Genomic DNA, 27,796 nt, shown 5'->3' with positions numbered 1-27,796 from the left:
CTACTTATATTTACAGAAAGAATGAACTGGCTAAAAAAAAAATAAGTTATCCTGATTGGGGTGCTTTACGTAACTTGATTTAGAAACAGTTAATGTTTTCACTGCAATTGATTTTTGCTTCAGAAATGATTGATTGATACAGGGAGATGATGCAGACGAGCACTGCACTCTGCTGTCCTTAATCTTTATGAATGAAACACTAAAACAGCTTTCTAAGTTGGCGTAGGACGCACTTTAAAGATGAAGAAAAAAACAAGAAGAGAAATCATGAAAATGGAAGTAAACAGATTCCTGCACTGACAGGAGGAAACGTCTTGATATGTTATATGTGACCTCTCGTGGAACAGCAGCGAAGCTTTCCTCTTTCCAGTGAATCATGTCGATCCAGTTTTTCCTCTTTCTGACAATGTCATATTCAGCTAAATAAACAGTAGCTTCAAAGCAATTTTACGCATTACATTTACATAGACTAAATATAAAGGACCTTTGACATCATTTAAACAAATGAACAATGAACAAGACGCTTGCATCATTCAATCTTTAATGGCGTTCTTTCACAGCAGGATTGTGGTCAGACATGACACTTCAACATCCTCATTATCACACACAACCCCAAAGAGAAAAATCGTTAACAAAAAAGTAATAAGTAACATGTCTTTAAAATAAAACACATTTACTCAAATTTCCAGTTTTCAAAAAGGAAAAAAAAAAAAACACTAATCAAAACAAAGAATTAGGAAGAAGGTTGCATCCATCTCTATAGAAATCACATCAAACACCTCATTTACTTCCAGCTCAATCACACGCTCACATCAGTGTGTGTTATGAAATTCTGACACATTGAACTTTTTGCTTTTGTTTTTCGAGCTTATTTCAGACTTTGAAAACATGTCCTATAAATCTGTGCTCTTGTTTGCATTGTCCTTTGCATGCCGGAGTCCGTACAGCCACTTTATCACTCGGGCATTTCTCTCAATAACAGAAACACCATAAGGCACGCGACCAGCAGCATTCTTAGCGTCCTCCTCCGCATCCTCCTCGTCTTCCTCCTCTCTGCCCGAGCCCGCAACCTCGGACCCTGGAGCGCTTACGCTGCGGAAGCGCGCAAGTGACACAATATCAGAACTAGATCCGGTCCACTCCTGCAGGTCTGCGGGGTCCAGGCCACACAGGTTGAAGAAGCGCTCCAGCTCTGTGCCGGCCCGGGAGAAGCGATCGCTCATGTCCGATTTAGACCGGGTCAGGGAGCGGCGTTTTCTGGAGCTGGAGGAGGACAGACGAGTGATTGCAGGGGACGTGGGAGGAAACACAGGGAGGTTAAGAAGATGCGGAGCAAGGACGGGGGTTCCATCTGGAGAGGGAGCAGGGTTTTCAGGTTTCGGCAGAGCAACGACTGGTTTCAGCGGACTTAAAGTTGTTGTTCTGGGGGGGAAGACACGCAGACGAGAGGCAACCGGGCGGAGTGGAGACTGGGAGTGTAAAGGCTGAAGGGGTTGTCGGATGAACTGCGGTGGCCTGCAGGGCGTCCTCGCAGGGCCGGCCTGAGGCATGACGTCCACTCTGCGTACCGTCCCTGCAGCAGGAGACCCTGTAGAAACAGGACCCTCTACTCTTGCAGGACCAGAAGCTTTTAATCTCACTTTAGCTGGACTGGACCAATTAGGACGGGGAGGGGGACACGGCCTCTCCTTTTTCTGAGGGGTCCCCGCAGGAGTCGGCTGAGGCGAGCTTTCTGCGCCATCGGGTCTGTCCTCTGCTTTGACACCAGACTGCGGTCCGTCGTTCACACCACTGATGAGGTTACTCAGGTGCTCCAAGTCAAGCTGGACTCCCTCCTGCTTTGCTTTGGTTGGGGTCGGGGTCTTCCTTGTGGGCCGCAGAGCTGTACTAGGGTTCAGCAGGGGTTTCCGAACATCAGGAGGCCTCACGGGCTGCTGTTTGGAAAGAGCTACCTGACTTTTCACATATTTGGCCTTGTCTGCTTCCAGCCGCTCCACCGCGCTCTGCTTGGGTCTGCCGTCTGCGGTCGGGAACTGCCGGAGGAAGTCTGGACCCACTGGACCCTTTTGGCGTAGGCGTGGGGGTGTTGCAGTCATAACAGTCCTCGCTGGTTGTCTTGGAAGGTGTTGGATAGTCCCTGAAGGCATTTTTTTTTTTTTTTTTATAAAACTAGAAGTCCTATCTGTTGAAATAAACGTCCTTGTTTCTGCAGAGTTATCCTGTGTTTGTGCCTCTGTTAATCTGTTTTCTTAAGATAGGCTCCATTCCATTTTTTGCAGAGGGGACACCTCAGCTTCTTGACATTTGGATGTCTGTGGGGGGGGAAAAAAAGCATCAGATCAGTCAGGAGTGAAAGCTCAACAAAAGAACATGTAGCCTACCTCCGAGAACCAAAACACACTTCTTCTCAAGACTACTCCAACACAGCCAACTCCTCAAAAAACCTACACCCATAAAGCCTTTTATTTAGAAATACAGCCAATCAGACGCTTGATCCCTTCCGGTCTTACAAGTTCATTGGCTACGACGACATTCAAACAATTAGTCGCAGTCATCCATCTCTCTGCAGACAAACACACAATAAAACTGACACTTCATTTTCAGTCAGTAGACGGCCTGTGTGTGTGTGTGTGTGTGTGTGTGTGTGTGTGTGTGTGTGTGTGTGTGTGTGTGTGTGTGTGTGTGTGTGTGTGTGTGTGTGTGTGTGTGTTAGGGGGTTGCTGTCAACGAGCTATTGTCTGGAGGCGATACAGAGCAGATCACACACACACCAACAGCTGCTGTGGGAACAAAGGCTCCTTAACTTTAAATTAAGCAGCCAGTTTCACCAGTTTATACTCAGTTTTGCAAAAAAAAAAAAAAAAGTTATCAGCCGGTAGCCCATTCTTCTTTGTTGTGAAGTCTGCCTCTGAGGGTGTTGGAGGTCGTGATAATGAACTTGATCACTGGAGTCACTTAAGATACAGTGTATGTTTGAACACTCTGCATCTGCCGGTCACATTCTCCACATATTTGCAATTCCAGTCTGAGCCAGGCCAAGGCTAACCAACTGCTGATGGAGCTGTGGAAACTCTCCTTACCTCCAATCTTACCTGCTTTAAGAGCTCCAGAAACAAAGTGGTCTTAAAGGCAACAAGCATTGTGTTAAGCATATATATATATATATATATATATGTACATGTCATCATGGCAGCAGCAGCAACAGCAGGCTGGTGTATTACAAACCAACGAGGCATGTCAAGAGGAGGGTCAGACAAACAAAAATAGAGCCTCTAATTTTGTGTTTCTGAGTCAAGTGCCAACATGTCCTGCAGTTATGAGTAAATTACAAACGTGGAAGCAGGAAGCAAAAGAAACCGAAACAAAAGGAGGTAAACAACGAACACAAATGTCCCGCAATAACTCAAAAGGCCTATACGTCCTGTCCTGACAAGCCCAGTCCTCCTTGTCTGAATGTATAGGTTTAATTTAAAGACACTTGCGCGTGTTTCTCTCTGGCCTGTCTACAGAAAACTCACCTTTAATACGCGTGTAAACCTCATGAGTCTTTCTTTATTTCCTTTCGTAAGGTCCACGAATACACCGTGCCGCTCCTGCTGAGTAGAATGTGTCCGAAAAGTGAAGACAAACCTGTTTGACAACTCATGTGTGCTCCTCCTAACCCCGCCCTGCTCCCTCCTGATTGGTCCAATCGCTCTCCTACAAGGATGTTCACTGCCTTTTTTTTTTTTTTTTTTTTTTGGTATCGTAATCCAGCCTTTGTTTTGTGTTGGCAGTTGGAAACCGAATAATTCTATACTCATACAAAAATGGACTGAATCAAAACTTTCCTGCACTTTATTCATGAACTGAGACATTATGGCACTACCATATCTAACATTAAGAACAAAACAAACTATTAAAGAAATGAAAGTTACTGAATGACTATGATATGCTTGTAAAGTGAAAACTTAAGCATGGTGAATGTAACTTCGATGTGTGTATGTATGTGTTTTATTTTTTATCTTATTCTATGTCCATGTGTTTATATGTGATATTGTAAAATACTTTTTTGCCGAACAAGGTTTTGTGAAAAAAAAAAGAAGTTGGAAACTGGATGATAAGCACTTTAGGTGTGTGCTGGTATCATACATCATCCACACATCAAACTGAAACCATTTGAGCTGTTCAAAGGTCCATGCTGAGGGTGTGTAACGTTTACAATAAAGAACACAAGTAGGACAAACAATTAAGACACATTTAATAACACGAGAACATTTTGTTGCACAATCAAGAGAAACAGAAACGGTCATGAAAATCTTATCCTCTTACCCAGACAAAAAACACAGCGCCCCCCCACCACAAATATATAAAAATAAATGACCTTTAGGGTCGTAAAAGTGTTTTCTGTTGTCGATCTGTTTTAAGACACAAATGCGTATATATACTTTGCAGTATTTTGTTTGGACTATACAACAAACGCAACAGATGTTCTCTCCTTTTGTGATTTCCTAAGTACAAAACTACCACAGTGTCAAAGCATTTTATTCCATCCCATTTGGCCATGTAGTGTTCATAACTGTATTCTATTACAGTTGTTTAATCGCACATAAGAGGAAAGATTAGTCTGTCACTGTAGAGCTTTACATATTTTAGAAACCTTGAAAGAGGAACTCGCAGTCAGTTCCTGGTCACATTTGCTTCTGTAAGTTTGCATATGTAAATTACGTGTAATGCTAAATAAAAACGTAAGTTTCAGTGACAGTTGTGTTCACACTTAGAATCCGAATACTACCAATAATCACTCCACATTCATCACATTATTCATCACATCTTTTTCTTCTCTGTAACATTTAAAAAGTGACTCAATGTAAGTCAGCAACATACAATACAAGCACTGACTCCTCTGAGGGTTATCGTGCTTCCCTTTGTGTATTCCAGGAACAACAGCTGTGGTTCACCTTTGTGAGTCTGCATGTGTGTGTTTGATTCTCAACATCATAAAACTGATAAAAAGCCTGAACACGAGACTGATGAGGGTCATAAGCTCCTTTCGAGCACCATAATTTAGAAAACAATAGCAGTGTTTTGATGTTTGTGTTTGGGGTTAGGAGATAGCACAGTTTTTATCTTTGTCCTTTGCACCCAGACTGTGAGCTCGTCTCCGCCTGAAGCTTCCTCTCAGCCCTGAGTCTCTTTGCACCTCCCTCTCCTCCCCTCCCTCTCTTTCCTTGCCCTCCTCCTGTGGTTGCTTTCGAAGCTGGGGAGGCAGCGGGATGGGCTGTCCCAGGAAGAAGCCCTCTTCCTCCGAGTCTGAGGACGAGGAGCAGGTGGAGCAGGAGTCTCCGTGTTTGTAATGGCCAGGGTGGAGGGTCAACGAGGCAGAGCCCCGGTTGTCCCTCTCTTTGTCACCTTTCCAATCGAGCGTTTCAAGCTGAGGGCGCTCTGACCGCGAGCGATGGCAGTGCCTCTCCGGTCCCGGGTGGAGAGCGGGGTCGGAGGGGACACGGCTGCGACTCCAGCCTCGCCTCAGACTACGCTGTTGGTAAGAGGATCCATCTGTTCGGGAATAGTGAAGAAAAACTCAATTTAACTTGATTTCCCAAATTTCATGAAAGAAAATATCAATTTATCTTCAGGAGCCTGTTAACACCTGGTTTTAAACTGGACAGCTAAAAGTTCACATCTGTATTTAGAACGGTTTTCCACAAGTTTCTCAGGTAACCACTTGTAAAAAGATCTCAATTCATAACATAGAGATAAATGCCTATGTCCTCTTCATTCTGAATAACATTAATCGATTAAAACTGGGATGCACACCAGCAGCAAAGAGAGAGGACTGTGTGGAGGTTTGAGAAGAAGAAGCGTGTGATTACAGACAGCAGTGCTGAGGTGTTAAAACAACTCTCTTTGATCAGCCTGATCTTACTCTACAGTTGCTTTGTTTATCAGGGGGAGAAGGAATTCCTCTGCAGACTGGAGGATCTGCTAACAGTGACTAAAAAGACAGATTCATCTGTGATTTAAATGCTCAGCTCCTCCATGAAGCAGCTGTATCCTCACCTTACTGCAATGAAATGCTTGTGGTAAACATCTCTCACCCACTCACTTGCACTACCTCTCACTCGTCATCTTCTGCTTTGCTTTTACCCCCATTCCCATTCAGACACTCTGATCCATGAGTCTAAATGATCAAAGCAGGACAAAACCTGGTGAAATGAAGGGAAAGCGTCCTGGTTCTAAAAGTCATTGTATCTCTGGATATGGAGACTTCCTTAGCCGGGACATATCTGCTTCCACTTTGCTGAAACATTTGTGGACACATTATGTCCCAAATCAGCTCTAAATCGTAATTAAGGGATAATAATGCACCTGTCCTGTTTTATTCCGATCACTAAGGATGCACGTTAATACCAGATGTCAAAAGATCCTTAGCCTTTCTTACCCAGTAGATCCATCTGCGGCGGGATGCCTTTCTGTAGATTTAACCTGCTTCCGAAACCTTCCTCCACCTGATCTTCATCCTGCTGGTTTTCCACTCCCTCTTGCAGCTCCTCCTCGTTCTCATCTTCATCCTCGTCGACAGAGTAGCTGCTGCTGATCGGCTCTCTGAAGCTGACTCTGGCTGTGCTGCTGCGAGTCAGCGGAGTTGGAGAGTCAGAGGGGCAAATCTCTGGTGGGGGAAGGATTGGTGGAGGCAACTCCGGGGGCATCAAGTCTTTAGATTTAATGGGCAGAGGAGGCGGCAGGACGGAGGGGTTGGGCGGGAGGGTAGGGGAGTCGGGGGAAATGAGGGGGTGCACATGCGAGTTTATCTGAGGAGGAAACACTGCAGAAAGAAAAATCATATTTTAGAAAAAACATTTAGGCAAGTCATTGAAACTGTGATTTTAGGCACTTGAAGGGAAGGAAGACTCAGTGATACCTTGCATAACTTGATTTGTCTTTTCCACCCAGTTCCTGCAGTCTTTAGCCGTGGAGGTTCCTCTTGAATTAAGACTAGTTAGTCCAGTGTTTCCATTGAGCTGTGCCTGAAACTGATGACCAGCCACAGGAGGTTTGATGCCACTGTCTGCAGGAAGTAAACTGTAATGAGGAAGGTCACTGGGCCAAGATGGACCTAAGCCATTTCCTAGATGAATGTGTGGAAGAGGGGAGTAGGAGCCTCTTGGTGAAGGAGCTCCGTTTTGCACTGGAGCAGTACAGTGAACACCTGAGAGAAGCAGTGTAGAGACATGTGTGAGAACTCTTTCTAAAAATGAATATATCACCTGACGTATAACTTATATATATATATATATAACATCAATGTATCATGATCACCTCTGTTTTCCACTGCAGTGTGAATGTAGTCTTTTGCAGGAGTAATAGGAGGACTGATGCCCTCTAGTGGCTGCACTAGTGACCCACACTGTGGCTGCTGTTGCCTCTCTGCTGTCCCACCACGCCTGTGCTGAGACATTCTGCTCTGCAGCGCGGAGTCACACGAGTCAGAGTTGTTGGGGTCTTCTCCAAGCGAGCAGGATCTTGAGCAGAAGATGAGCCCGGCTCTAGGGAGAAATGGACGCCCCAGCAGAGGGAGCTGACAGCGTGCGCAGCAGAAACACGTCTCCACAGCGTGCCAGTGCTGACCCTCATAGGTCATCTGGCCCTGGTCGATACCTTGGTGGAAATAATTTCATGATGACAATTTTCACGTGTCAGCTGCAGAATTTAAAAAAATCTATATTTATATTTTGAACATTGTTCCTGTTCTGCATTTGTGATCGTCTCAGACATATTTGTACAAAAGCCTAATGTGGGAACTTAAGAAAAGTGTCACCAAAGAAGTAGTTAAGATTCTTCTTCTGACTCTAAATCACTGTTAGCAGTATAGAAACAACAGTAAAGTGAGACTTTATTCAGTACCTATGTGTTCTCCGCAGGTGTCGCAGTACTCTGCATACATCGACTCGTAGCAGGAGCAGCAGTACGGTCGACTCTCTTTCATGATGTAACGCTGACCGCCCAGCGCCGCCTCACACTCAAAACAACAGAAGTGCTTCATGTGCCAGTATCTTCCCTCTGCCTCCGTACATTCATCCGCCAGAATAATCTGAGATCGAGAGAGGACAGTTTTAAGAGACAGAGGAGTCACTCAGCGATGCAGCCATGATTTCATGGGGGTAAACAAACCATGGCTGGTAAAATGAGTACTGAGGATTTGGGTAAACAAGATGGAGAAAGAAAGATGCTATCAGTGCCATGTTGCAGGCTAAGCCATGTCTAGAGAACTCTCGTAGGTCAGTCGAGCCGAATCCATTAGTAAAGTACATCAACTAATCTCTTAAGTCACATTGAGAGGACAGAAAACTCTAAAATATCCCTCCATAAACTCTGCACTGGTGAGAGAAATAATGACAATACAGGAATTTTTGAACACTTGACCTGATAAGTCGTTAAAGGACCATTCCACAAAAGATAAACTTTCTCAAGTCTCATGTCTGAAAAATTTCACTCACAAGGTACCGTGCCTTGTTCAATTAAGGAAGTTGATGTTAAGGGTACAGAGAGAAAGCGAATGGAAATATAGAAGTCAAGAAAATCTAAAAAAAGAAGCTGGAGGATTCTTAGCTTCATTGTTAGCTCTGACTTTCACTTTGCTTTGCTTTCAGAGACCTGCTGCAAAGCACAGCTGCAGATAAAAGCTTATTAACAGTTCAAGGATTTCAGTGATCAAGTCACCTCGTCACAGGCCTGGCAGCGGGGTTTGAGCCTCTCAGCGTGGTGCCGGCCGCAGTAGATCTGTCCATCCTGGTAGAAGTAGATCAGATCAACCAGAAGCTCGCTGCAGGAGGCACACTGGAAACACTGAGGGTGCCAGCAGTTGCTGTGTCCCGCCCGACTGGCAAACACAGCTATGTCTCCACCGCAGATCTGCCTGCCGCACTGGAAAAATAGATTTGGTTGGGTGGGTGGGGGTTTGATGCAAAGGGGGGGGGGGGGGGTTAGGAGGTTTTTCCTTTGACAAATGATGAACTCTGCAGGTCGCATAGCAGTGTGCTTATGAAGCCCTGTAATCATTAAACTCCTGTGTGCTGTGGCCCCTGAGCTATACCTGCACCTACATGCACCTGAACTTGTTCCAGTGGTATAAAAAGAAAGCATTCTGCATATGTTTCAATAGGTTTCCACCTGCATAAAACAATGTTATATAAGGATAGTGTTGTTTTTGAGCTTTGCATTAGCCTGCCTCATGAGGAAATCTGCATCGTTTTATGAACATAAAATAAAAATGTTGCTCTACCTGCTTGCAGATGGCTCCCGTCATCGTCACTGGGAAGAGTCTGACGACGCCTCGGCCCAAGTTTTCTCTTTTTCTCTGCTGACTGAACAAACGCAGCTCCTTCTTCTCCTCGTCGTCCAGAGCGTTACAGTACTGAGGCTGCAACGAACACGGATTCATGTTAACATCGGCATTAAAGAATATTTCAAAACCTAATTTTTGTCCTCGGGTGAGTGAGGCAGTAAGTCGAGGTAGGCATTAGGATGAATCAAATCTGACTATTTGTAGTCCCTGAAATAATTGTATTAATTAATTTAGAAAAAATAAACTAACAATGCTTTTGAGTGGTGCAAGCAAACACACAGAAACAAGGAACAAAGACAAAAAACATGAGAAATACTTGATTCAAATAATAACAACAGAATTACTCTCATGTTATGAATGCCTAAATATCAATTTAAATATTAGAAGTTAGACGCACTGGAACTGCATCAGAAAAGGTTGGCTTTTAACAACACAGAGGGATGTTTGTTATATCGAATTTAGAATGAGTTAAAGCCTGTCACTTTGTTTTGCACCTAGGCAGACTGTGTCAAGGTCGTTTGAGGGGTACAAGAGGTGTCTCTCTTTTATCGCCATCATTTATCTTTTTGTTTTTGTTCTTCTTTTTTCGTTGCCTTCATAAAACCCCACATTCATTAAACACTGAAGACACTGGTGATTCAAAGGTTACATACAGTATTAGTTTATTAGGTTGTTTGTCCTTGTCTTAAATAAAAGATTATATATAGTTTGCCATGGAATATAAGTGTTGTAAGCAATCGGGTTGCTTGTCTGACTTGTTATCCGAAGGTGACCTGCAAAAGGTAAAAATAACAAGGCAGCAGGAGGAGCCCTGACAGAGTCAAAGGCTATAAATCCTGTTAAACAAAGGAGCTGTTGAACAGAATGATATCTTCCAGTCGAGCCTCAAACTGAGGGAACAGAGAGAACTGATAAGAGCAGTCAGATCAGTAGATACAGCGAAGTACTGTGCAAAGTGAGACCATCACAATGATGGTTATAAATGATGCAGACATTTGAATAAATCACCACGAAAAAGGTCTCTTAACTTTTGACGATAGAAGATAGGACATAATTATTGTATAATGGTACACGAGGCCCCGCATATTTGTTGAAATGGGTGGAATAAATTGGATACAAAAAGTCAAAAAGGCCCAGACTTTAATTAACTTTTTCGAAAATGGCAGTCATTTTAACGATTATAGAAAACTCCCCATGAATTATAATCTATTTTAAGTACAAAGTGTTTTGTGATTAAGCCAACACATTAGACTGAAGGTTTGTATCAGGCGTTACACCCCACTGTTACAGCACATCTCACAGTGATGTTACCTCGCTGTCGTGGGCCGGGAGCTGGTGCAGAAGTTGTTTGATTCGGTATCTCTCTCCTTGACTGTTCACATAAGGCACTCTGTCCTCCGGCAGGCAGCTGAAATACTGGTAAACCTGTGTGAGGAGACAAGTGTGCTCACATAAAGGCCTAAATGACAGAGTGCAGATAACACTTTATGCATTTAAAGAGCAATTTATTCAATTACCATCATAAATCATAAAGTGAATATGTCTTTCCAAAGGTTATAAAGTTCTTTGAGTCTATGCATGAACATGTATAAGTGGAAGAACAGATGATCCCTGCCTATCTAGCATTACGTTTCTGTCCCGTCTTGCACTTGTTTGTTACCTGTTCGGGCTTGAGCCCAGGTGGGACCCATGCGTACTCCTCTGAGGCGCAGCCTGAGTCGTCGTCAGAGATGGAGTGTCTCTGGAAGTCTGATACCAGCTTTGTCATCATCTTTTCCAGCTGGCCCGGCACTGAGCGCACAACATGTTCCTCTCGCACACACTTGCAGTGAACACAAATCTTTCTGTGGAGACAAGGAAGAAAACGATTGGCTTCATCCCTGGGGTCGTTAGCACTGATTTACGGCACAAGCCAAAGCTGATCAAATACTAAATACTTGAAGACATTGTACAGTCGGGTTCTCCTGGTGCTGAAGGTACCAAGGTGCAAGCCAAAGTGTTAAACGGTGAATGAAGTAATGGTGTTACGCAGAGGGATTTACACCACAGGTCACACCTACCCATTCACACCCATTCACACATTGATGGTTGCTATGTGAAATGTCCATCACTAATACCATTCATACACATTAATACAACATGTGGCTGCAGGAGCTGGGGTTTGAACCCTGACCTGCTGGTTGAGAGACGGCCGAATCTACCACTAAGCCATAGCCGCCTAATCTCAACTATGACCAAGATTTGAAAGATTTGACAAAGCCGAAATACAGACTTTAAAAAAAATAAAAAAAATACATGAATTTTCTAACAGTTTCATTTCATTTCTTGACGTCGACATCCAGCTCCCAAAACCAAACCATGCAGTAGGGCTCTGAAAGTGAACACTCTTTACAACACATTCAAACAGGCACTCCCATATGTTGTAACTATTCAATTTATGAACACACATTATGTTGGAGGCATTATGTCACAAACCAGCCCACACACATTCTTAAAGTTGACTCAACTAGCAACAGCTTGAACTGATTGATACAACAGTTGTCACACCAGGACCCAAACCATCATCGAAGACTCACTCAAGAACCATTATGGTACCAGTGGGATAGCAAAAATATCTATAGTATTATCATTTTTGAGCAGCTGCTTAAACTCGCCCCATGAGGGTATACAACACGAGAGGTGTCAGTGTTGCTTGGCTCAGAACACCGAAGGAATCCTAGAACAAGCTTCACATCCAAAACCAAGCTGAGGGTTGTGGATGTCAACCATGAAACTACTTTTTGTGTGTTATGTTTTACTTTACTCGCCCTGATTGTGTGGTAAAAAAATCGAATCACTGGTGCAATATGTCAAAATCTTAATAACAAATAAATAGATTTCCATGGCACTTTGACCCAGTGTTACTACTTCATGACTCCTCACAGTGGCAGCATATATAAAGTTGATGTGATCAGAAGTTAATTGCCCAATAAAGAAGACAAGACAGTAAAAGATGAAGGAGAAGATGATGTCAGACAGCGATGAAAATAATTTTGAAGATGAAACTGACACCAAATTGCAGTGAATTAGTACATCAATCCTGCACTCTCATTTTCTTTAGTTAATCAGAATACAACTTTATAAATATTATATATCATATATAGAAAACCAGATATCATGATCCATCATTATTTGATTGTCTTGCAATATATACAATTTCAAATAAATGCTGCATCGTGATATCATCAATATCATGGTCCTAACATCACAAATCGTATCATGTGGTATTGCACTGTATTGTATCATAGAGCATCGTATCATATCGTGAGTTACCCTGTGATTCTCACCCATCTTAATCTTAACTCACTGTTGTTGATTGCCATCCTTCATTTAAAAAAACAATTTCAAATATTCAGTTATTTTTTATAACTCTCTAAATCAGAAGATGCTATTGGTCGTCATACTATATCGCTGCTATGATTTGCGAGGAACACAAAGGAGAAATCCTTCCTGCACATTATCCCATATGTATTGTTGCTGCAAAGTGTTAACAAGAGAAGTCAACTCAATCTCCTCACAGATGTTATTGCGGCTCAGAAGATCCGGTTAATGCCAACATCTCACTAGATCTGCATCTGGTCATCAGCAAAGCCCAAACAAGCTACTACCAAACGCGCAGGAAAATGAGGTCACTGACATAAGCTGGCCGTCAATCTGGTGGCAGTTAAGAGAGGGAGGTGAAGATGGGAGCAATAATCTCCCTCAGTTTCAAATTACACCCCGACCTGTCCCGGGACTCCCACCCCATTCAGTGTAGTGGTGGTGGCTGTGACTGTGTATGAAGTTGGCGCCTCGGGGGGGGGGGGGCCAGTGAGGTCCAAGTGTCATGTATGTGTTGATGTGACAATGCAGACATATGAAGCATGTGTTGCAAATGTACATCTCTGCTGGGATTGCATAACAGCCTGCCAGCTGGCACTTGTGGCTCAAGTTCACGAGGCACAAAGCTGCTTTATTCCAGCACCCAACCCCCACACAAGCAAAAAGCTATAACACACACACAGACACACACACACACACACACACACACAAACACACACGACTGACTGTGAAGTGCACGACAGCTCCTTTTTTAATCAAAAAAACCTTATTTAAAATGCAAGCGTCATCTGATAACCTACATGACAGACTGAATGTGTCACTAATGAGAAGTACGTTTTTTTAAAAAGTCGACAAAACAGCAACAATGTAATTCAACAATGGGATCGTGGCACCCTCTCTCAGGCCTGAGTCAGTCTGCTTATAATTTCCAGCTGTCCTGTGATGTGTTGGCACCTTATTCAGTAGTGGGGGCTGAGCCGGCAGAACCAATACAAATAATAGTAAACACAGCAAGTCAGCTTAGGGTAAGCCATGCTGGCATGAATTTGACCCCAGCTGTATGTGAGAGTGCGTGTGTTTGCCTTGGTGTTTGTGTGTGTGTGTGTGTGAGTGTGAGTGCTCTCAAATACCATTTGTGGAAAAGCCTGGTTTGTGCACACACCTACATATTTAAGTTAACCTTTGGCATTAACCAGGCGGCAAACTCTGGTAACAAAAAATGAAGGCAATGAAAAAGTGCAAAAAAGTTCAGTTCTGCCCACTGGAGGTTGGCTCCTAAAGCCAAAGAATCACCACCAGGGTCCTAAGTCAAAACATGTGAACAGCCTGGTTCAATAAAGGGATTTTATCATTAATAGCTAATTTCCGTATTGGTAAACGATAACATTGTACGGGGGACGATTTAAAATAAAAAATAACAGATCCGGTTTGATTTTATTAATCTAAAGATTTAATCATAACTTTGTGTAACTAGGGGAGTGTCTGAGTTGACTAACATGTGGACAATCTTATAGCTGTTTGCCTGGAGGCTTGAGACCCGCCTCACTGTTACCTCTTTTCCTTTTCTTTAGATTGATGGAAAGTTAAGATAGTAGATTATTCCAATATGGCAACGGCCATCACTGGGCTTCATAACGCCGCTTCAGAAACCAACGAGTAATGTCCCTCAGACCATGTCCATGCACTCTACAGTCTATGGTTATAACCTAAACCACAGGGACTTTATTTACTAAAGACAACATGCTGAACCCAAAAAGGAGCAAATCAGCACACCAAAAGTATACAGTGTATGATATGACACATCATGGGAAACCATTCTACTTGTCTTTTGTTTGGCAGGCGGTAGTTAAAAACCCTGACTGAGTGAAACTTAAAAGCAGAACATTTCAACACTGCAATTTACTGAGTCCTGCTGCGCTGAGCCCCGTCCTGTTCAATTATTAGAGTCACAAGCTGCTGATGTAATGCAACCAGACTTTATCCCCTGCGGCTCTGCACGAACTGAGTGCTGACGGGTCGAAGCAATTCAAAGAAAGTTCCAAATGAGGAAAATTAGATTAGAGATACTTTCATGATGGAAATATGTATAGACTATGATTAAGACTACGTAGTTAACGATAAGTGATCGGCTCTGTTAATGTATAAAAAGAAGAAACTTTATACTTGAGCAGTTAACTGCTAAAGCACTTCTTAAGCAGATTTTGTTATTACAGTGTTTTCACATTTTTCTCTGCTGTGAATTAAATAACTTTGAGACGAGGATCGTTGTTCAACAAAACAAGTTACATAAAACCATTAATGCGAGCTATTGTATTTAGACAAAAGAAAAAGTTAAGTAAAGAGTCAGTTAATTTATTTAAAACAGATGTAAGTTGTGTTCATTAGGTATGAAAAGCTGTCTATCTTGAAAATGTACATTCCTCTTTTGATTCAGTTTTCATTTTTTAATCATCTATGTTGTTTGACTTTTTTTCACTTACAATGCTCACAAAAAAGATTAGTCCTATGTAATCTTGACAAAATGACATTAAGTTGTTACAATGATTTTAGTTACATTCTTTAAAAGTTTGAAGCATATTGTGATGATTATCAAATTCATTGGACATGTTGAGATCACATTTTCACCGCGAGGGACGACCCATGAGACCTCACGGGGGGGGGGGGGGGTGTCTATAAAAATGCTAACACATTAAATTATATTTTTTATCATCATGTTCTGTACAAAATTCAATCTGTGTGGCCCAGAAAAAAATAAAAATAAAGCAAACGAGTCCAAAACATGTCATGTGTTATCAACCAGCAGACACAGAACAGATGCTTCTTTGGACCAGAATCAACAATCTGCCTCGAAATCTACTGTGCTTAACCAAAACAGTTTCAGAGACTACTGATACAGCTAGTGTTATTTGGGTCGTCAATAATTATAAGGAAAAATAAAGTAACTCTGTACTAAGGCAGGGTGAAGGTCATAGAGGAAAGGCCATGTCAGCTAACAGTAGTGTCACCGATGTGCAATACATGTTGTGTTCTTTTGCATTATGTTCCTTTCTGTTTACATGTGGAAGTGTTTTTCTATTGTATTTATTGATTATAATTGAAGCATCTGAATGTTTGGCAGCACTTCGAGTCCAAGACAAATTTAACCCACAGGGTGATAAAGTGTATCGCATCGTAACTCAGCCATGCCGACGGAAAAGAAAACGGATATTGGCAAAAAATATTGACAAAATATGAAGTTTAAATAAAGTTATTTGAACTGTTGGAAACCCAGCAGTATAATTAGCTTTAATTTTTGTAATAATTTTAACACAGTCGTTCATCTGCATTTACAAAGTCTTGTCTCCCATAAAGTACAATTTCGATTCCTTTTTTTAAATAAAGGCACTAACTATGTCCACAGAGGTGAGTAATAACACAGCTGCACATGACATCATGTTCTACTCTTGAAGTTCTCTCAGTTATGTGTACTAAACAACCTCAAGTCAGGCTATGAAAGATAAAAAGGAATCTAAACACACATACACACACACAACCTTCAGTCTGCCCACATCTCCTGACTTAATAGCTGTTTGACTTTCCTGTCCCTCTAATCCTGTCAGAGAGTAAAATATAGTTTCTTCAGTACCTGCTGTAGTCATGACAAATTAGTCCAGCCTGGCCTGCTGAAGCGGTGCCATCCAGACTTGTTTTCCTCTGGAACAGTGAAGGTTCCTATCACTGCCTGCCTGTCAGCCTGTCTGTCAGTGAGAGCAGGATGTTGTATGGCAGCTCCTTCTCAATGTGCTGATTTCTCTGTCTGCTCAGCTCTTTTATTGTCCTCGCCACCCCCGACTCCCACCCTCCTCCATGCTGACAGCGGGCTCAGACAAAAGGCTCTGCCACGCTGAACGCAACAACACAGACACTCAAGATACATGAGATGTTTAAATTAACATAAAAAGATAATCTAACGCATGCATACAGGATGAATTTCTTTTTTTATATCTTAATAAAGCCGGACAATTTTCTCCAGCGTCCTTTAAAGATTTGAAACTACACGTGACACTCAAGAATAGTAAACACACTGTGTATTTTCTCCTCCGACCAGACTGCTCTGACTGATTCATAACAGATGGACAATTGTTGCTCTGATGCAGTTATTAATCATAGAAAGAAGAGGAGCAGATTTGGAGGCTATGAGCAATGCCGTGCTGTGCAGTGATTTGTCATATTCTACGATCAAGATGACAGCAGAGTGTCTCTGGTGGAATATCCAGCAGGCAGCGTGACTTTAAACTTTTATTAAAGTCACGACACGACTCTGAATTCGGCTTCAGCTCATCTGGCTTTGGTCAGTCGGTGAGGATATGTGTTCTCTGGATGATGCAGGATGCTCTTTAAGTTGCACTTACTGTTGTCTCATGTTACTTTTAAAGTTTTAATTCAGTTTTAATCACATTTTTAGCCGATTTAACAACTCCAGCATTGTAGTTGACAGAGCCCTGATGTAGTCCTACAAATGATGGTCCACACGTTTGTTTTCAGTTGATAAAAGATTTGAACAGGGACTGATTAAAAATAGTTTTACAAAGAGAAAAATGCCCTAACTCTTATTCCAGCAAAATGTCAAGCTTTCTAAATTTTTTAAAATAGATGACTTACAAGTTTTTCATTGTGCATTTTAAGTAAAGCAAGTGATTGGAATTTATAACCTTCTGTTTTTGAGAAGATTCACTTTTCCTTTTCCAGATTTTTAAAGATGGTTAGTTAACTTAAAGATCATACAAAGACTATGTAGAGCCGTTTTGAGACATTAAAACAGTCCATTGAGACCACTGTTTAAGATCATTATTGTAGGTCAGTATATAGCTATTAAAACTGGCGGGGTATCCAGTATAGCAGCCATAAAATAATCCTCTGCTGCTGGTGTGATAATCTCTAACTGAGGCTGACTGCAGATGGGATAGTGAAGCCCTCCTCAGATCTGATTCTCACAAACAGATGGGTCTTGTCCTCAAACTCTCTGCCACTGATTAGGGACTGAGTAATTGCCGCATGGCCACCCAGACTAATAGAGCCTGCGACTTTGAACAATTTTTGAAGCGTGGTGGGGACCTGCGGGTCAAAAGTAACTCAATTCGCTCTCTGCTGGGCAGCGGAAGCACCATCTGCCCCCCGCCTCAGTTTGAGCTCTGAGTGAGAGAGCTCAGGATGAAGATGGATCACTTCCTTCTCAGCAGCTTCAGCAGCTCAGCCTGTGCTCACTCAGATCTTCCTTTTCCATCGGGAAGGTGTGACTCTAAATTGGTTATTAAGGGAGATGCAATTAGCGGCAGACTCTGGGGTCTTAAAGACTGACCCCCATAAATCTCAATCATTTAATCACCTTCATGTTCCCTCATTGTTCTGGATCAGCTAAGAGACTTGAAATGCCCAAACAAGACATTTTCTATTTTAACCCCAACCAAGGGACATTTAAAATCTGTCCTCCAGCCACATGCATTATCATTAAACCTCCCATAAGCCACCGTCAATGTTTTGCAACAACACAGATTAAAACTACTGTAAACAGATCAATGCGTCCCTGGACCAGACTTACAGCACAGAATGGCTGTAGGTTAAGAGCAGCGCACGTGTTTTAGATTACATCCCGACTCGAAGCTTTTGTCTTGACCTGAATAGAAGGAACAGAATTGAAAAAGCTCAAAGATACAATTACAGTCTCTTGGTTACATGCAGCACGCATTCCAGTGCCTTTTGTTTTATTCTCTCCGCACTGAACCACAATCATCCTCAGACATGAAGGCAGTGCCCATCTGGGAGTTTTAAAGCAGGATTTGTAAACAGAAATACATCTTGGTCATTTTTTTTATTCATCCATCTATTTGTGCTACAAAATTGGGTATTGTGATGTTCAGTCTTGTAGGCTGGAGCCACTGAAAAAAACTCAATGTACACAGAGAAACTGGATCTTAAAGCCCCCGTCCAAGCGGTTTCCCCTCTTAAGAACGCTACTTTTAAGTACTTGGAGGTAGTTATTCCATACATGTTTTTATCTTACACTCTGATAAAGGACAGCAGCAGTGTAAAGGAGGAAGAGGGAGATGGAGGGAGGTAATAAGTGATCCGGAGGGTTACTATCACAGCAGTAAGGCCTAATCTTATTAGCGTGATTGACAGGATTAGACTAACCGGCTGGATATTCACCAAAGGACTAAAGGACAGAGAGCGAGAGAGTGAGAAAGGAATAAGAGGGCTCAGATGAAAGCACGCAAGAAGCTGCTTAACAGAACAAAGTAAACTGTTGTGCCGCTGACAGCCGTTAACAAGTCCTCAACATGCAGGCGTAAGAGGTGTGTACGGACGTTTCAAGTGGCTATGACTCCAACACACAAAAACACAAGATGGTCATTCTTCTAGACACTCATCCTTCTACTCAGCAGAGCTTGCCAATGTGTTCTTAAAAACTTAATGCGGATGAAACTCTGATACAGAAAATAATCAGTTGTTGGATCTCGATTCGACATCTGATCAGTTCTTTTGACAAAGGCACAATATTTGCTGGTACTGCAGTCAGGGGCCCGCAGACAATACATAACGATATTAATGCCCCATTTGATACTGCCAGTTACATTACTCAATCAATCAATCAATCAATCAATTAATGCCAACTCAAATAAAACTACTTAAATATTAGTTGACACATTTGAAAAAACACAATAAATAAGTAAAATATATATATTGTTGTATCACATATGGTATACAGTAACTGATATGACAAAGCCTGTCACTTCATTATATACATTTCATTTGTTTCAGGTTAGAGGGTTTGAAACAATCAGTTCCAAACTACTAGTAAAATATGATTTCATGTTTTTATAAAATGTATTCTTTGAGATATTTTAATTATTTCATTTGTTTTAGGAAAAGACAGAATAAATAGAATACCTTACGTTTATCATAGTACCTCACACAATAGGTCTAAAGTTCAAACTGCTGACGCTCAGACTCATGTTGGATGTCACTCTGTAATCCTGTAGTTCTGTTGCGCTTCTGTTTTCCCATGAAGATAATGTAAACTTAATGCTGCTGCATCCGTTGCAGATGTCAGGGCTTAATGGCATTCATGAATCTACAGCTCTGAGTCTTTACACCCGCTCTGTGGATGTCATGTGGTGTCCTGACTGGGTCATGTTTGTTGTCCCTTAATGTATATCTGCACTCATGGTGTACACAGATCACTGTTAAGCTGATTTCTGTTGGTATCATGTTGATGTCCTTACTAAGACATGAGGTGACATACTTTGTGTCCCAAACTATCAATGCTTAAACAACTATTCAATGGAATTGTTGGGACACTCCTGGATTTCCCCCAGGGGATTAATAAAGTATCTATTGATATATCTATATATCTAAAAAAGTAGAAAAAATGCCTGGTTCTGGTTAACACATCAGACATATTTAATTGATTGAATTGATTGAATTAGGAAAGTGCACATTTATCAACCTATCACACGCGCCAATGTAAATATGCTAGAACTAGCACAATGGCTACATTATGTCCATAGTCTTTAAGCAGCTACTTAGAAAAACAAAAAAAATCTGCATGTCATTTCCATTTCTTATATATGTTTTGTCCTCACTGGTAGCTGCCAACAGTATCTGACCGTCAGCTCAGGAAAAAGTTAGACTCAACATTGGTTATTAATAGACAAAAGCTGGAATTTAAAAAAAGAAAACATTTTAATTAAATGGCATTTGCCCCTTTGGACAAATCTGAACACCCCCGAAAATGAGCTCTTGATTATTTCTATCTGAAGTTGTGTGATGTCCAAAAAGCAGTTGGAGAAGGTGTAATATAAAGTTTGAGACAAACATTTCCTGCTGAGTTGTTAGGCAGCACTGTTTAATGTTTAAAAGAGCTCCAAGGTTCATACCTCCAGCCGTGGACACGGAAGCCAGGGCACTGATCCCCACAGCGCATGCAGGGCTGCCCTCTGTCTGGGTCCTCTTCCTCCTGCTGAAAACACAACACAAACTCTCTTCAGCTCATATTATTTCCCATGGAGTAGCACTCACACCTTCTGGCGCAAGACAATAAAGTTAAAACAATAAAATGAGCACGTACAATGTTCGCCAGACATGGCCGCAGAAACATCAACATCATATTGAGAGAGTGAGTCAGTCAGTAGTGTATCCATTAAAGCCACGAGCCGAATGTACATAAAGGCTGCCTATAGATTATATATGAAAGATTTAATCCATAAGAAGCGTTGCACTTTATCAGTCAAGTAATCTCTCCTTTATTCTTGTGTGACAAAAACCATGCAGCAACAAGGAGTGAGGACTATATTTTACAGTGGGCGTTTAACCCGTAAGCGACCTTCATACACAAAGTACAGTAAAGGATGTGTGGTATTTGACGTAATTAGCCCTTTGGTAAACCTGTCTGCATGTACAACCCTGAAACTTAGCCTCAGTTATGTTCAACAATGAGTTTTGAAGCAATGCATTACTGTGTGATGCAGTGACTAGTGGAATAAAATATGAGAAATACACTTTCCCTAAAGTGCTGAGTTATGCATCTGACTTTGCCAAAAGCAACTACACCAACTACCCTCATATCTCAGTTCTGGTTCAATTCCTGCAGCCTAGTGTGTGTGTGTGTGTGGACCATAGGCTGCAGACACAGGCCTCTTTTAAAGGATGAGAGGAAGGAAGCAGACACAGGATGAGAGCTGCACCCTTTCCCTCTCCATGCAGTCACTTTCTGTGCACTTATTTTAGTTGTGCCTCAAGTCTAGGGACCTTTTCTGTCTACACGGGCTGCAACAAGCAATTTTTTATGATGATAACTTGAATTATTTGCACTATAATAGTTTCCACAAATAATTCCTTTAAATTGCCAAAGATAATGAAGTTATTGTAATTACAGAAAAAAGTCAAACAAAGGCAGCTGAACTTTTCATTGAAAATGAGTGTTTGTTCTCTATCAATCTGAAAGAAAAATGCTATGTTCTAAGTTGGTTGTGATGTTCACTGTCTGTTTCAGGTAGAGCAAAACATTTTTTTTGTGATTTTACATAGATTTTTGGCACAGATGAATGTCTACAGGTTTCTCAGACAGGATTTTTAGTCTCCACTCTTATCTGTATTGCAAACTGGCTACTGTCCCAAAAGCAAAACTGCCATTCCATAACAGGAGTTAAGAAAACATTTCACCATGATTTAGCTGAAGCTGATACTAAGTTGTTGTACTTGTTTTATCCACATGGATCAAACTCTACTCTCTCTAGTCGCTCCTCTCAAGCATATAAACGACCTGCACATTAAGATGCAGAACGCTGTGCGTCTACGGGGAGGCTAACAGAGTTTAACGAGCAAAGCAATAAAATGCAGATGTGATTCACAGAGTACCTGTGCATACCTGCTCAGCTGTGTTTTGATTTTCTTTTTTCCAACCACACACACCTCATTGGGACAACAGCTCTAACCACAAAAACATCAGTATTCACGTTGAGCCTGTTTTCCCCATGAAGGGTTCCCAACAAACATATCAAGTTTCCGCTGTTTATTACCTTGATTAAAGTATGACAGATTGTTAGGCTTATTCGACAGATATCTGAAGGCTGTAATGTTTTTCAGGTTTAAAAAAATCTGTTTTACTAATACATTCAGAATAGAGATACAGTACATGAACGTGGCCATAAGAAGCTTTTTCTTGTTCTTTTCAACATTAAAAATCTTTTTCTGTGTGTGTGTTTTTTAAGATGATAATTTCCCGTGTGAGTATAGATACATGCATCCAGGATGAAGATAATTGCCATGATGACTGTATACAGATTACAGGGAACATAAACAAGTTAGTCCAGAATAGTCCCACAATGGCAGTAAATTATAATTAACATGCTGTTATTAAATGTCTCACTTTGTGATGTGTCATTCGTCTCCTTCAGTCTCCATACAGACTTTAGTTCACTTTGTTGCTGACTGAGCCAGGTATGAAAGATGACAAGACAGGCTAAATGAAGCAAACAGAGGATTTCCAGGGGACTGGACCTTTCACTTGTTTATTTTCTAAGAAATGAGTCCATCAGCTGTTACTCTGAGCTGAGCCCGCGAGGCACACACTATGACATGCACATTTATCACTATAATCCTTTATGTTACCAAGAACAAAACTAAAAAGCTGTGGGCTGAAAAAGCAAATTTCAGCCGACCTGAGGTGATCATACTTCAGGGCACCACGGGGTGCAACTGAGTTTCCATTCATAGAGTGAAGGTATGGAATGACACCTGATATGTTCATGACACTGGAAACACTGTCTTTTTCTCCATTCAGGTACTCGTTTATCTGCTTGTTTGATTTTATATGTGAAGCCTTACTTGGTCTGAAGGCAATTTTGTTGACTGAGATCAAGTACAAATAAAACCTGCTGCAAACTAGTAGATATTATATTCAATCTACAACAAGTACTCTATTAGTTTAAAAGGGTCAAATTAATCACCAGCTATTTGGATAAAAGGTTTATCTGAATGTTTGAATGCCAGGCAGGCAGGCAGGCAGGCAGGCAGGCAGACTCTTATGCCCTGAGGTTTTCTATTGAAAATGTAAAAAATTTCCTCCAAGAATAATTGGTTTGACTTGGCATTAAAGCCCACTGAATCTCTGCCCTCGTATACCCAGCTTCTGCGCTTGGATTTCTCCCCAATTAACTCTGGAAGTTTGATGAGTGGTAGGTCGGTTTACATCAGATTAAACTCAGCACGGGGACTTAGACATACTCCAATCTCCTGAGGGTTTCCTCATCACAGCCTGGATGGATGCTCACTCGATTAGGGGCAGATAGTGATTAAGAGTGAAGCAAGAATGAGGCAATAATTAATGAAGGATTAAGAATTCTGGGAAAAACATCACTTTAAGTATTTAGGCCCAATATGTGCTGAGATAACAGACCACGACAGATCATCCTCGAGAGTTTCACAACATAAAAGTTTGCCTTGGTTACACTCCGCCTAATTTACCCGATTTTAATACAGAATCTGTTTGGTAGATGGAAAAAAACATCCCATCTTTAAATAAAGGTATTTTAAAAAACAGGGGCCTTGATCTACTTTTTATTGACTGAGTGTTGATGACAACAGAAAAGACAACCTTGAACATTAGCCACAGTTTTATATTTCCCATACGTTTCCTTATCATGATGACAGTGTCCTATACGCCAAGGCCACACCGTGACTTGAGGGTTTCGTGTATGCGTTTCCTTTCAGTGCCCCACAAAAGATAATGACAATGAAGTTTGTCTATTGTGCTGAAAACCGTGAAGGATGTGATGGGAGTGGTTGTAGGAAGTTTCTTCTAAACTAAGTGTGGGTAAAGCAAATAATGCACTCACAAGTTCAAATCGGCTTACATGCTCACACCAAGACCAGTGTTGGACTTTCACATCAGCTTTGTTTTGTTTTCACTAAGTGGGTATAAGGTTATAATCACATCACAGCTTTGGTTTGCTTGAGCTCTTTCTTGCTACCAAGTAACCGTGTTACCAGGTAATGGACAAACTGAAAGTCTGCCGGCTTTGTTATCTCACTTCAGAAGGTGACTCTTATCTTTCAGTCAGTGATTACTTAGAATAACATCAGAGAATCACTTAAACACATATGTAGATGTTCCATTAGTGGGAGAATAAATGCTAAGAGATAGGTGCTCTTAAGGTAGGAAATAAGCACTTTAACCACTTAAATAGAGAGATTTTCTTAACCTCGCTACCAGGAGACAGTAACTGTCATTCTCCTGCTTAAATGTTGTGGCGTGGGAGGGGTTACACATTAACAGAAGAGGTCAGAGGTTAGGGGCCTTTGCTGCCTTGGCATGCAGGTTAAAGCACCTCTCCTAACTGGACAGGATCAAACAGACAGCTTGCAGGCGTGTCGCTCTGTGATACAACACTTCTTGTTGCTCTTATGGTTTACGCATCACTGCTTCACATACTGCACAGGTTAATTTAAAGAACAACATTTAACAACGGGAATTAAGGGTTTACCAAAAAAAGAGGGTCAAACAGAAGTTATATCGGTGGTAGCGCTGTTAAAAGTTTAAACATGTTAAAAAAGTAAGGTTTAACAGGGCCTTGTTGTAGCAACACGGGTGTTGCTAATGACCTTAACGAGGGCTTCATTCCATGACAGATGATCTAGAACACAAGGATCCTGAAAATAAGGACAAGTCTGTGACAAGTTACATTTATTTTTTCTGTGAAAATGGCCACTTACATTGGCAGTACTGTGGGTCTAAATCAAAAATATTATTGAATCATTGATCACTGAATCCATACATTGACAAATGTTGAGGTGGCAATCGGTAGGGACTTGGGTTGGGAGCCGGAGGGTCGCCGGTTCAAGCCCTGGTGCAGACCAGGTCTGGAAATTGGGCTGGTAGCTGGAGAGGTGCCAGTTCACTTCCTGAGCACTGCCGAATTTCCCTTGAGCGAGGCACAGACCCCCCCCCCTCTATCAAGAGTAGCTGCAAATGCTGTTGTGGAAATATTTTTTTATGGCTGTGGTGGCGCAAAGGTTTATTCAAAGGTGACGCTGATATTTATGATACTTCTTCAAGTGTTTTGTGTAAAAAAAACCTATTAATTTGAGTGCGTTACAATGATTAAATTAGATTTAATATTGCATAATTTGGAACACTAAAAAAAGAGGTTAAAAAAAATGTCGGAAGCAGGTACTTTACAGACATCCATCATTTCATTCAGCCACAACAATCAGATTATAATACAAAATTACATAACTCAATAGTAGTACAGTTTCCGGGAAGGGAAATACATTTAATCTGTATATTTATAAATCAAATCTAAGATTATATATAATCTCAATACGACAACAAAGAGAATATAACTCAATGTAGTCCCTGCTTTAACAATCTGCAAGTAATTTTGCAGCTCACTCAAGTGTGTACAGTTCGGTCCACCTTGTCAACATTTGTGTTGTAACATGATGCTAAACTCATTTATCAAGTGGTGTTGTAATGGAGTGTTGCATCAAATATTGATGATCATTAATACTTGAGTGTAGTTATTGTTTGTGGTGGGTGGGAACAGGTTTCTTGGGTGTAAATATTGCTAATGCACTTACAGAAAGGATATGTTACATGTAAATTCAAGGATCTATATTAACAACTATAGTCAAACTAAATGACACGGAGTATGCAATATATGATGACGGGTTGCTTTGTCAACAAAGTATTGCAGTAAGACCACTTTAAATTTTAATCTAACAAGAAGCAGTGTGGTGATATTTTTGTTAGTATTCACAGTCACTGTCTGGATGTACTCCCAAGTGTGCTGCAGAGCCAGATGTTTCATGGCCGCACAGCTGTTAGTCTGGTCCGAAAACAAGCTTCATTTGTTCAGTAATCTGCTCAGATTAGTCAGGAGCATAATTTAACAGAGCATCAATCTGATGTTGTGATGAAAACCTGACAATGGTGATAAACACGTTGAGGTTGCAGATACCACAACTTATCCAGGTAAAAAAAAAATCAAAAAAAATCAAAAAAAAAATCTATGACGTCAGTTGTTAGTCGGACCCCTCCTGACTACCTGGGGCGCCAGAAATGACTTAACACAACAAGAATGTAAAATGAAGACTTTTTTTAAGTATACAATGCTTCATAATGACGTAGAAAATAAAAAAAGAGTGTCTTAGTTGTTGAAGGGCCTTTGAACGAAGACAATTCTCCGACACAAAAGCCAGGTGGAGGTGGGACAAAGTTCCGCTCGAGCTGTTTTCTGTGTTGGACTTACAAGTTTAACTTCGAGTCCACTATTAAAGCGAAGCAAACAACGGCTTTAACGCGTACAAATGACACTAAATGTAATTATATAAACGTTTCTGAAAGTCTTTACTCAGTTTTTAAAGTCATTAAGGTATAAATGTATGAGAGAAAGAAAACTCACCGAGCGGTTAGACCGTCGCTTTTTTGATCCCCGCAGGAACATGACGTCGGTTGGATGTCAAAAACACGAATTAGTTTCCAAGGGGAAAGGAAAAAAACAGAGTGAAAACAGCGACTTCTTGATATTATAAGTCACACAGTCTGTGTTTAACTACATCATGTTACCCTGATACTGCCGCAGACTCCTCCTTCCGACTACTTTAGCAACTCAAATGACAAGTTAGCGTATCCAAAATATGTAACTTCCGGTTGAGCTTTCAAAGTAAAACAAAATGTAACGCACCTCCGTTTGATATTTCTTGACAAGAGAAAACATAAAAACAAAAGTAATAAATAAGCAATCGTGAAATAAGCGTTTAAGATTTTACTGTGAAGATATCCGCTTAAAATGATTTTTTTCAAAATATTATATTGTTTCAGCTTTTATCTTGAAGATCTATGAGCCTGGGTATCTGTGCGAAGTGTGGAGTTCACCTCTGCTGTTAAAAAAAAAGGAAAGGAAAGAAAGGAAACAGGCCATCCTAAAGTTTGGACGGCACTTCACCTAGGATAGAAGGACGTTTAAACGATGTCGAAATCCCTTCAAGGCTATTGTTTATATTCAGACCCACTTAAGTCTTTATTTCTGCACCTGCAGTTCTAAATCAAGTCGATTAATATTTACAGGTCGAGACACATACAGAGCATGGGAGGGGTCACTTTCAACTTTTGAATAAATATCCCTATATAAATATTTATGCGAGCAGATATGAACGCAGCTGTGTTTACAGGGAAAGTTAATGGTAGCTTTTATCCCTGCTGCTAGGGGAACAGCAACAAAATGAGGACTGAGATTAAGATGAGCATTGCACAAGTGGCCTTTCAAATGACACATAACTTTACTGTAATGATCACCGCAGCTGAAAGGCATCAAAGCAAAGTAGGAAAGGCTTTTCATAAACGCAAAGTTATCTCAAATAGAAAGTGTTAAAACCATTTGCAGATGAGTTTAGAGATCACAGATAAATCAAGGGCAGCAAAAGTCCTAGCAGAGACAGTGTGAAAACAGCCTGATGGGAAACAGCTTCTTTTAAAAAAAAACATTTTTAGCAGTGAATACTCTTACAGACTCATCCCCCTAGTTAATGAGACAGAACCTTTTAAATAAACATTTCATAAAAGTAGCA

The 27,796-nt window shown here is 41.1% G+C and overlaps 2 protein-coding genes across 3 annotated transcripts; both read right to left on the bottom strand.

Moving 5' to 3' along the window:
* Window positions 1–522: 522 nt before the first annotated feature.
* fam110a (family with sequence similarity 110 member A) lies at window positions 523–3,674 on the bottom strand. The gene is made up of 2 exons (XM_061057769.1): window positions 3,519–3,674; window positions 523–2,312 (listed from the first exon to the last, which is right to left on the bottom strand). Exon 2 carries the CDS (start codon window positions 2,145–2,147, stop codon window positions 894–896), a length of 1,254 nt encoding a protein of 417 aa, XP_060913752.1. The 5' UTR covers window positions 2,148–2,312; window positions 3,519–3,674; the 3' UTR covers window positions 523–893.
* A 556-nt stretch (window positions 3,675–4,230) lies between these two features.
* On the bottom strand, window positions 4,231–27,693 carry prickle3 (prickle homolog 3). Of its 2 annotated transcripts, XM_061057757.1 has the most exons (11): window positions 26,632–27,693; window positions 20,605–20,687; window positions 10,989–11,172; window positions 10,640–10,753; window positions 9,266–9,403; window positions 8,704–8,907; window positions 7,888–8,074; window positions 7,303–7,641; window positions 6,905–7,192; window positions 6,425–6,808; window positions 4,231–5,538 (listed from the first exon to the last, which is right to left on the bottom strand). In XM_061057757.1, exons 1-11 carry the CDS (start codon window positions 26,671–26,673, stop codon window positions 5,087–5,089), a joined length of 2,415 nt encoding a protein of 804 aa, XP_060913740.1. In that variant the 5' UTR covers window positions 26,674–27,693; the 3' UTR covers window positions 4,231–5,086. The 2 variants fall into 2 exon arrangements, with proteins under 2 accessions (XP_060913740.1, XP_060913741.1); XM_061057758.1 differs by lacking the exons at window positions 20,605–20,687; window positions 26,632–27,693 and adding an exon at window positions 16,314–16,479.
* Window positions 27,694–27,796: the final 103 nt, after the last annotated feature.

Source organism: Labrus mixtus, chromosome 15, assembly GCF_963584025.1.
Source record: "Labrus mixtus chromosome 15, fLabMix1.1, whole genome shotgun sequence".
In the NCBI taxonomy this organism is placed as follows: Eukaryota; Metazoa; Chordata; class Actinopteri; order Labriformes; family Labridae; genus Labrus; species Labrus mixtus.
The sequence above is the reverse complement of the archived record's forward strand: the minus strand, read 5'-3'. Positions and strand labels throughout refer to the sequence as shown.

Coding starts and splice junctions, on each gene's coding strand:
- prickle3 (XM_061057757.1), bottom strand. CDS start 26,673: ATGTTCCTGCGGGGATCAAAAAAGCGACGGTCTAACCGCTCG. Junction 8,908..9,265: donor CGGGAGCCATCTGCAAGCAG/GTAGAGCAACAT, acceptor CTATTTTTCCAG/TGCGGCAGGCAGATCTGCGG. Junction 8,075..8,703: donor GCTGCCAGGCCTGTGACGAG/GTGACTTGATCA, acceptor TCTCGATCTCAG/ATTATTCTGGCGGATGAATG.
- fam110a (XM_061057769.1), bottom strand. CDS start 2,147: ATGCCTTCAGGGACTATCCAACACCTTCCAAGACAACCAGCGAGGACT.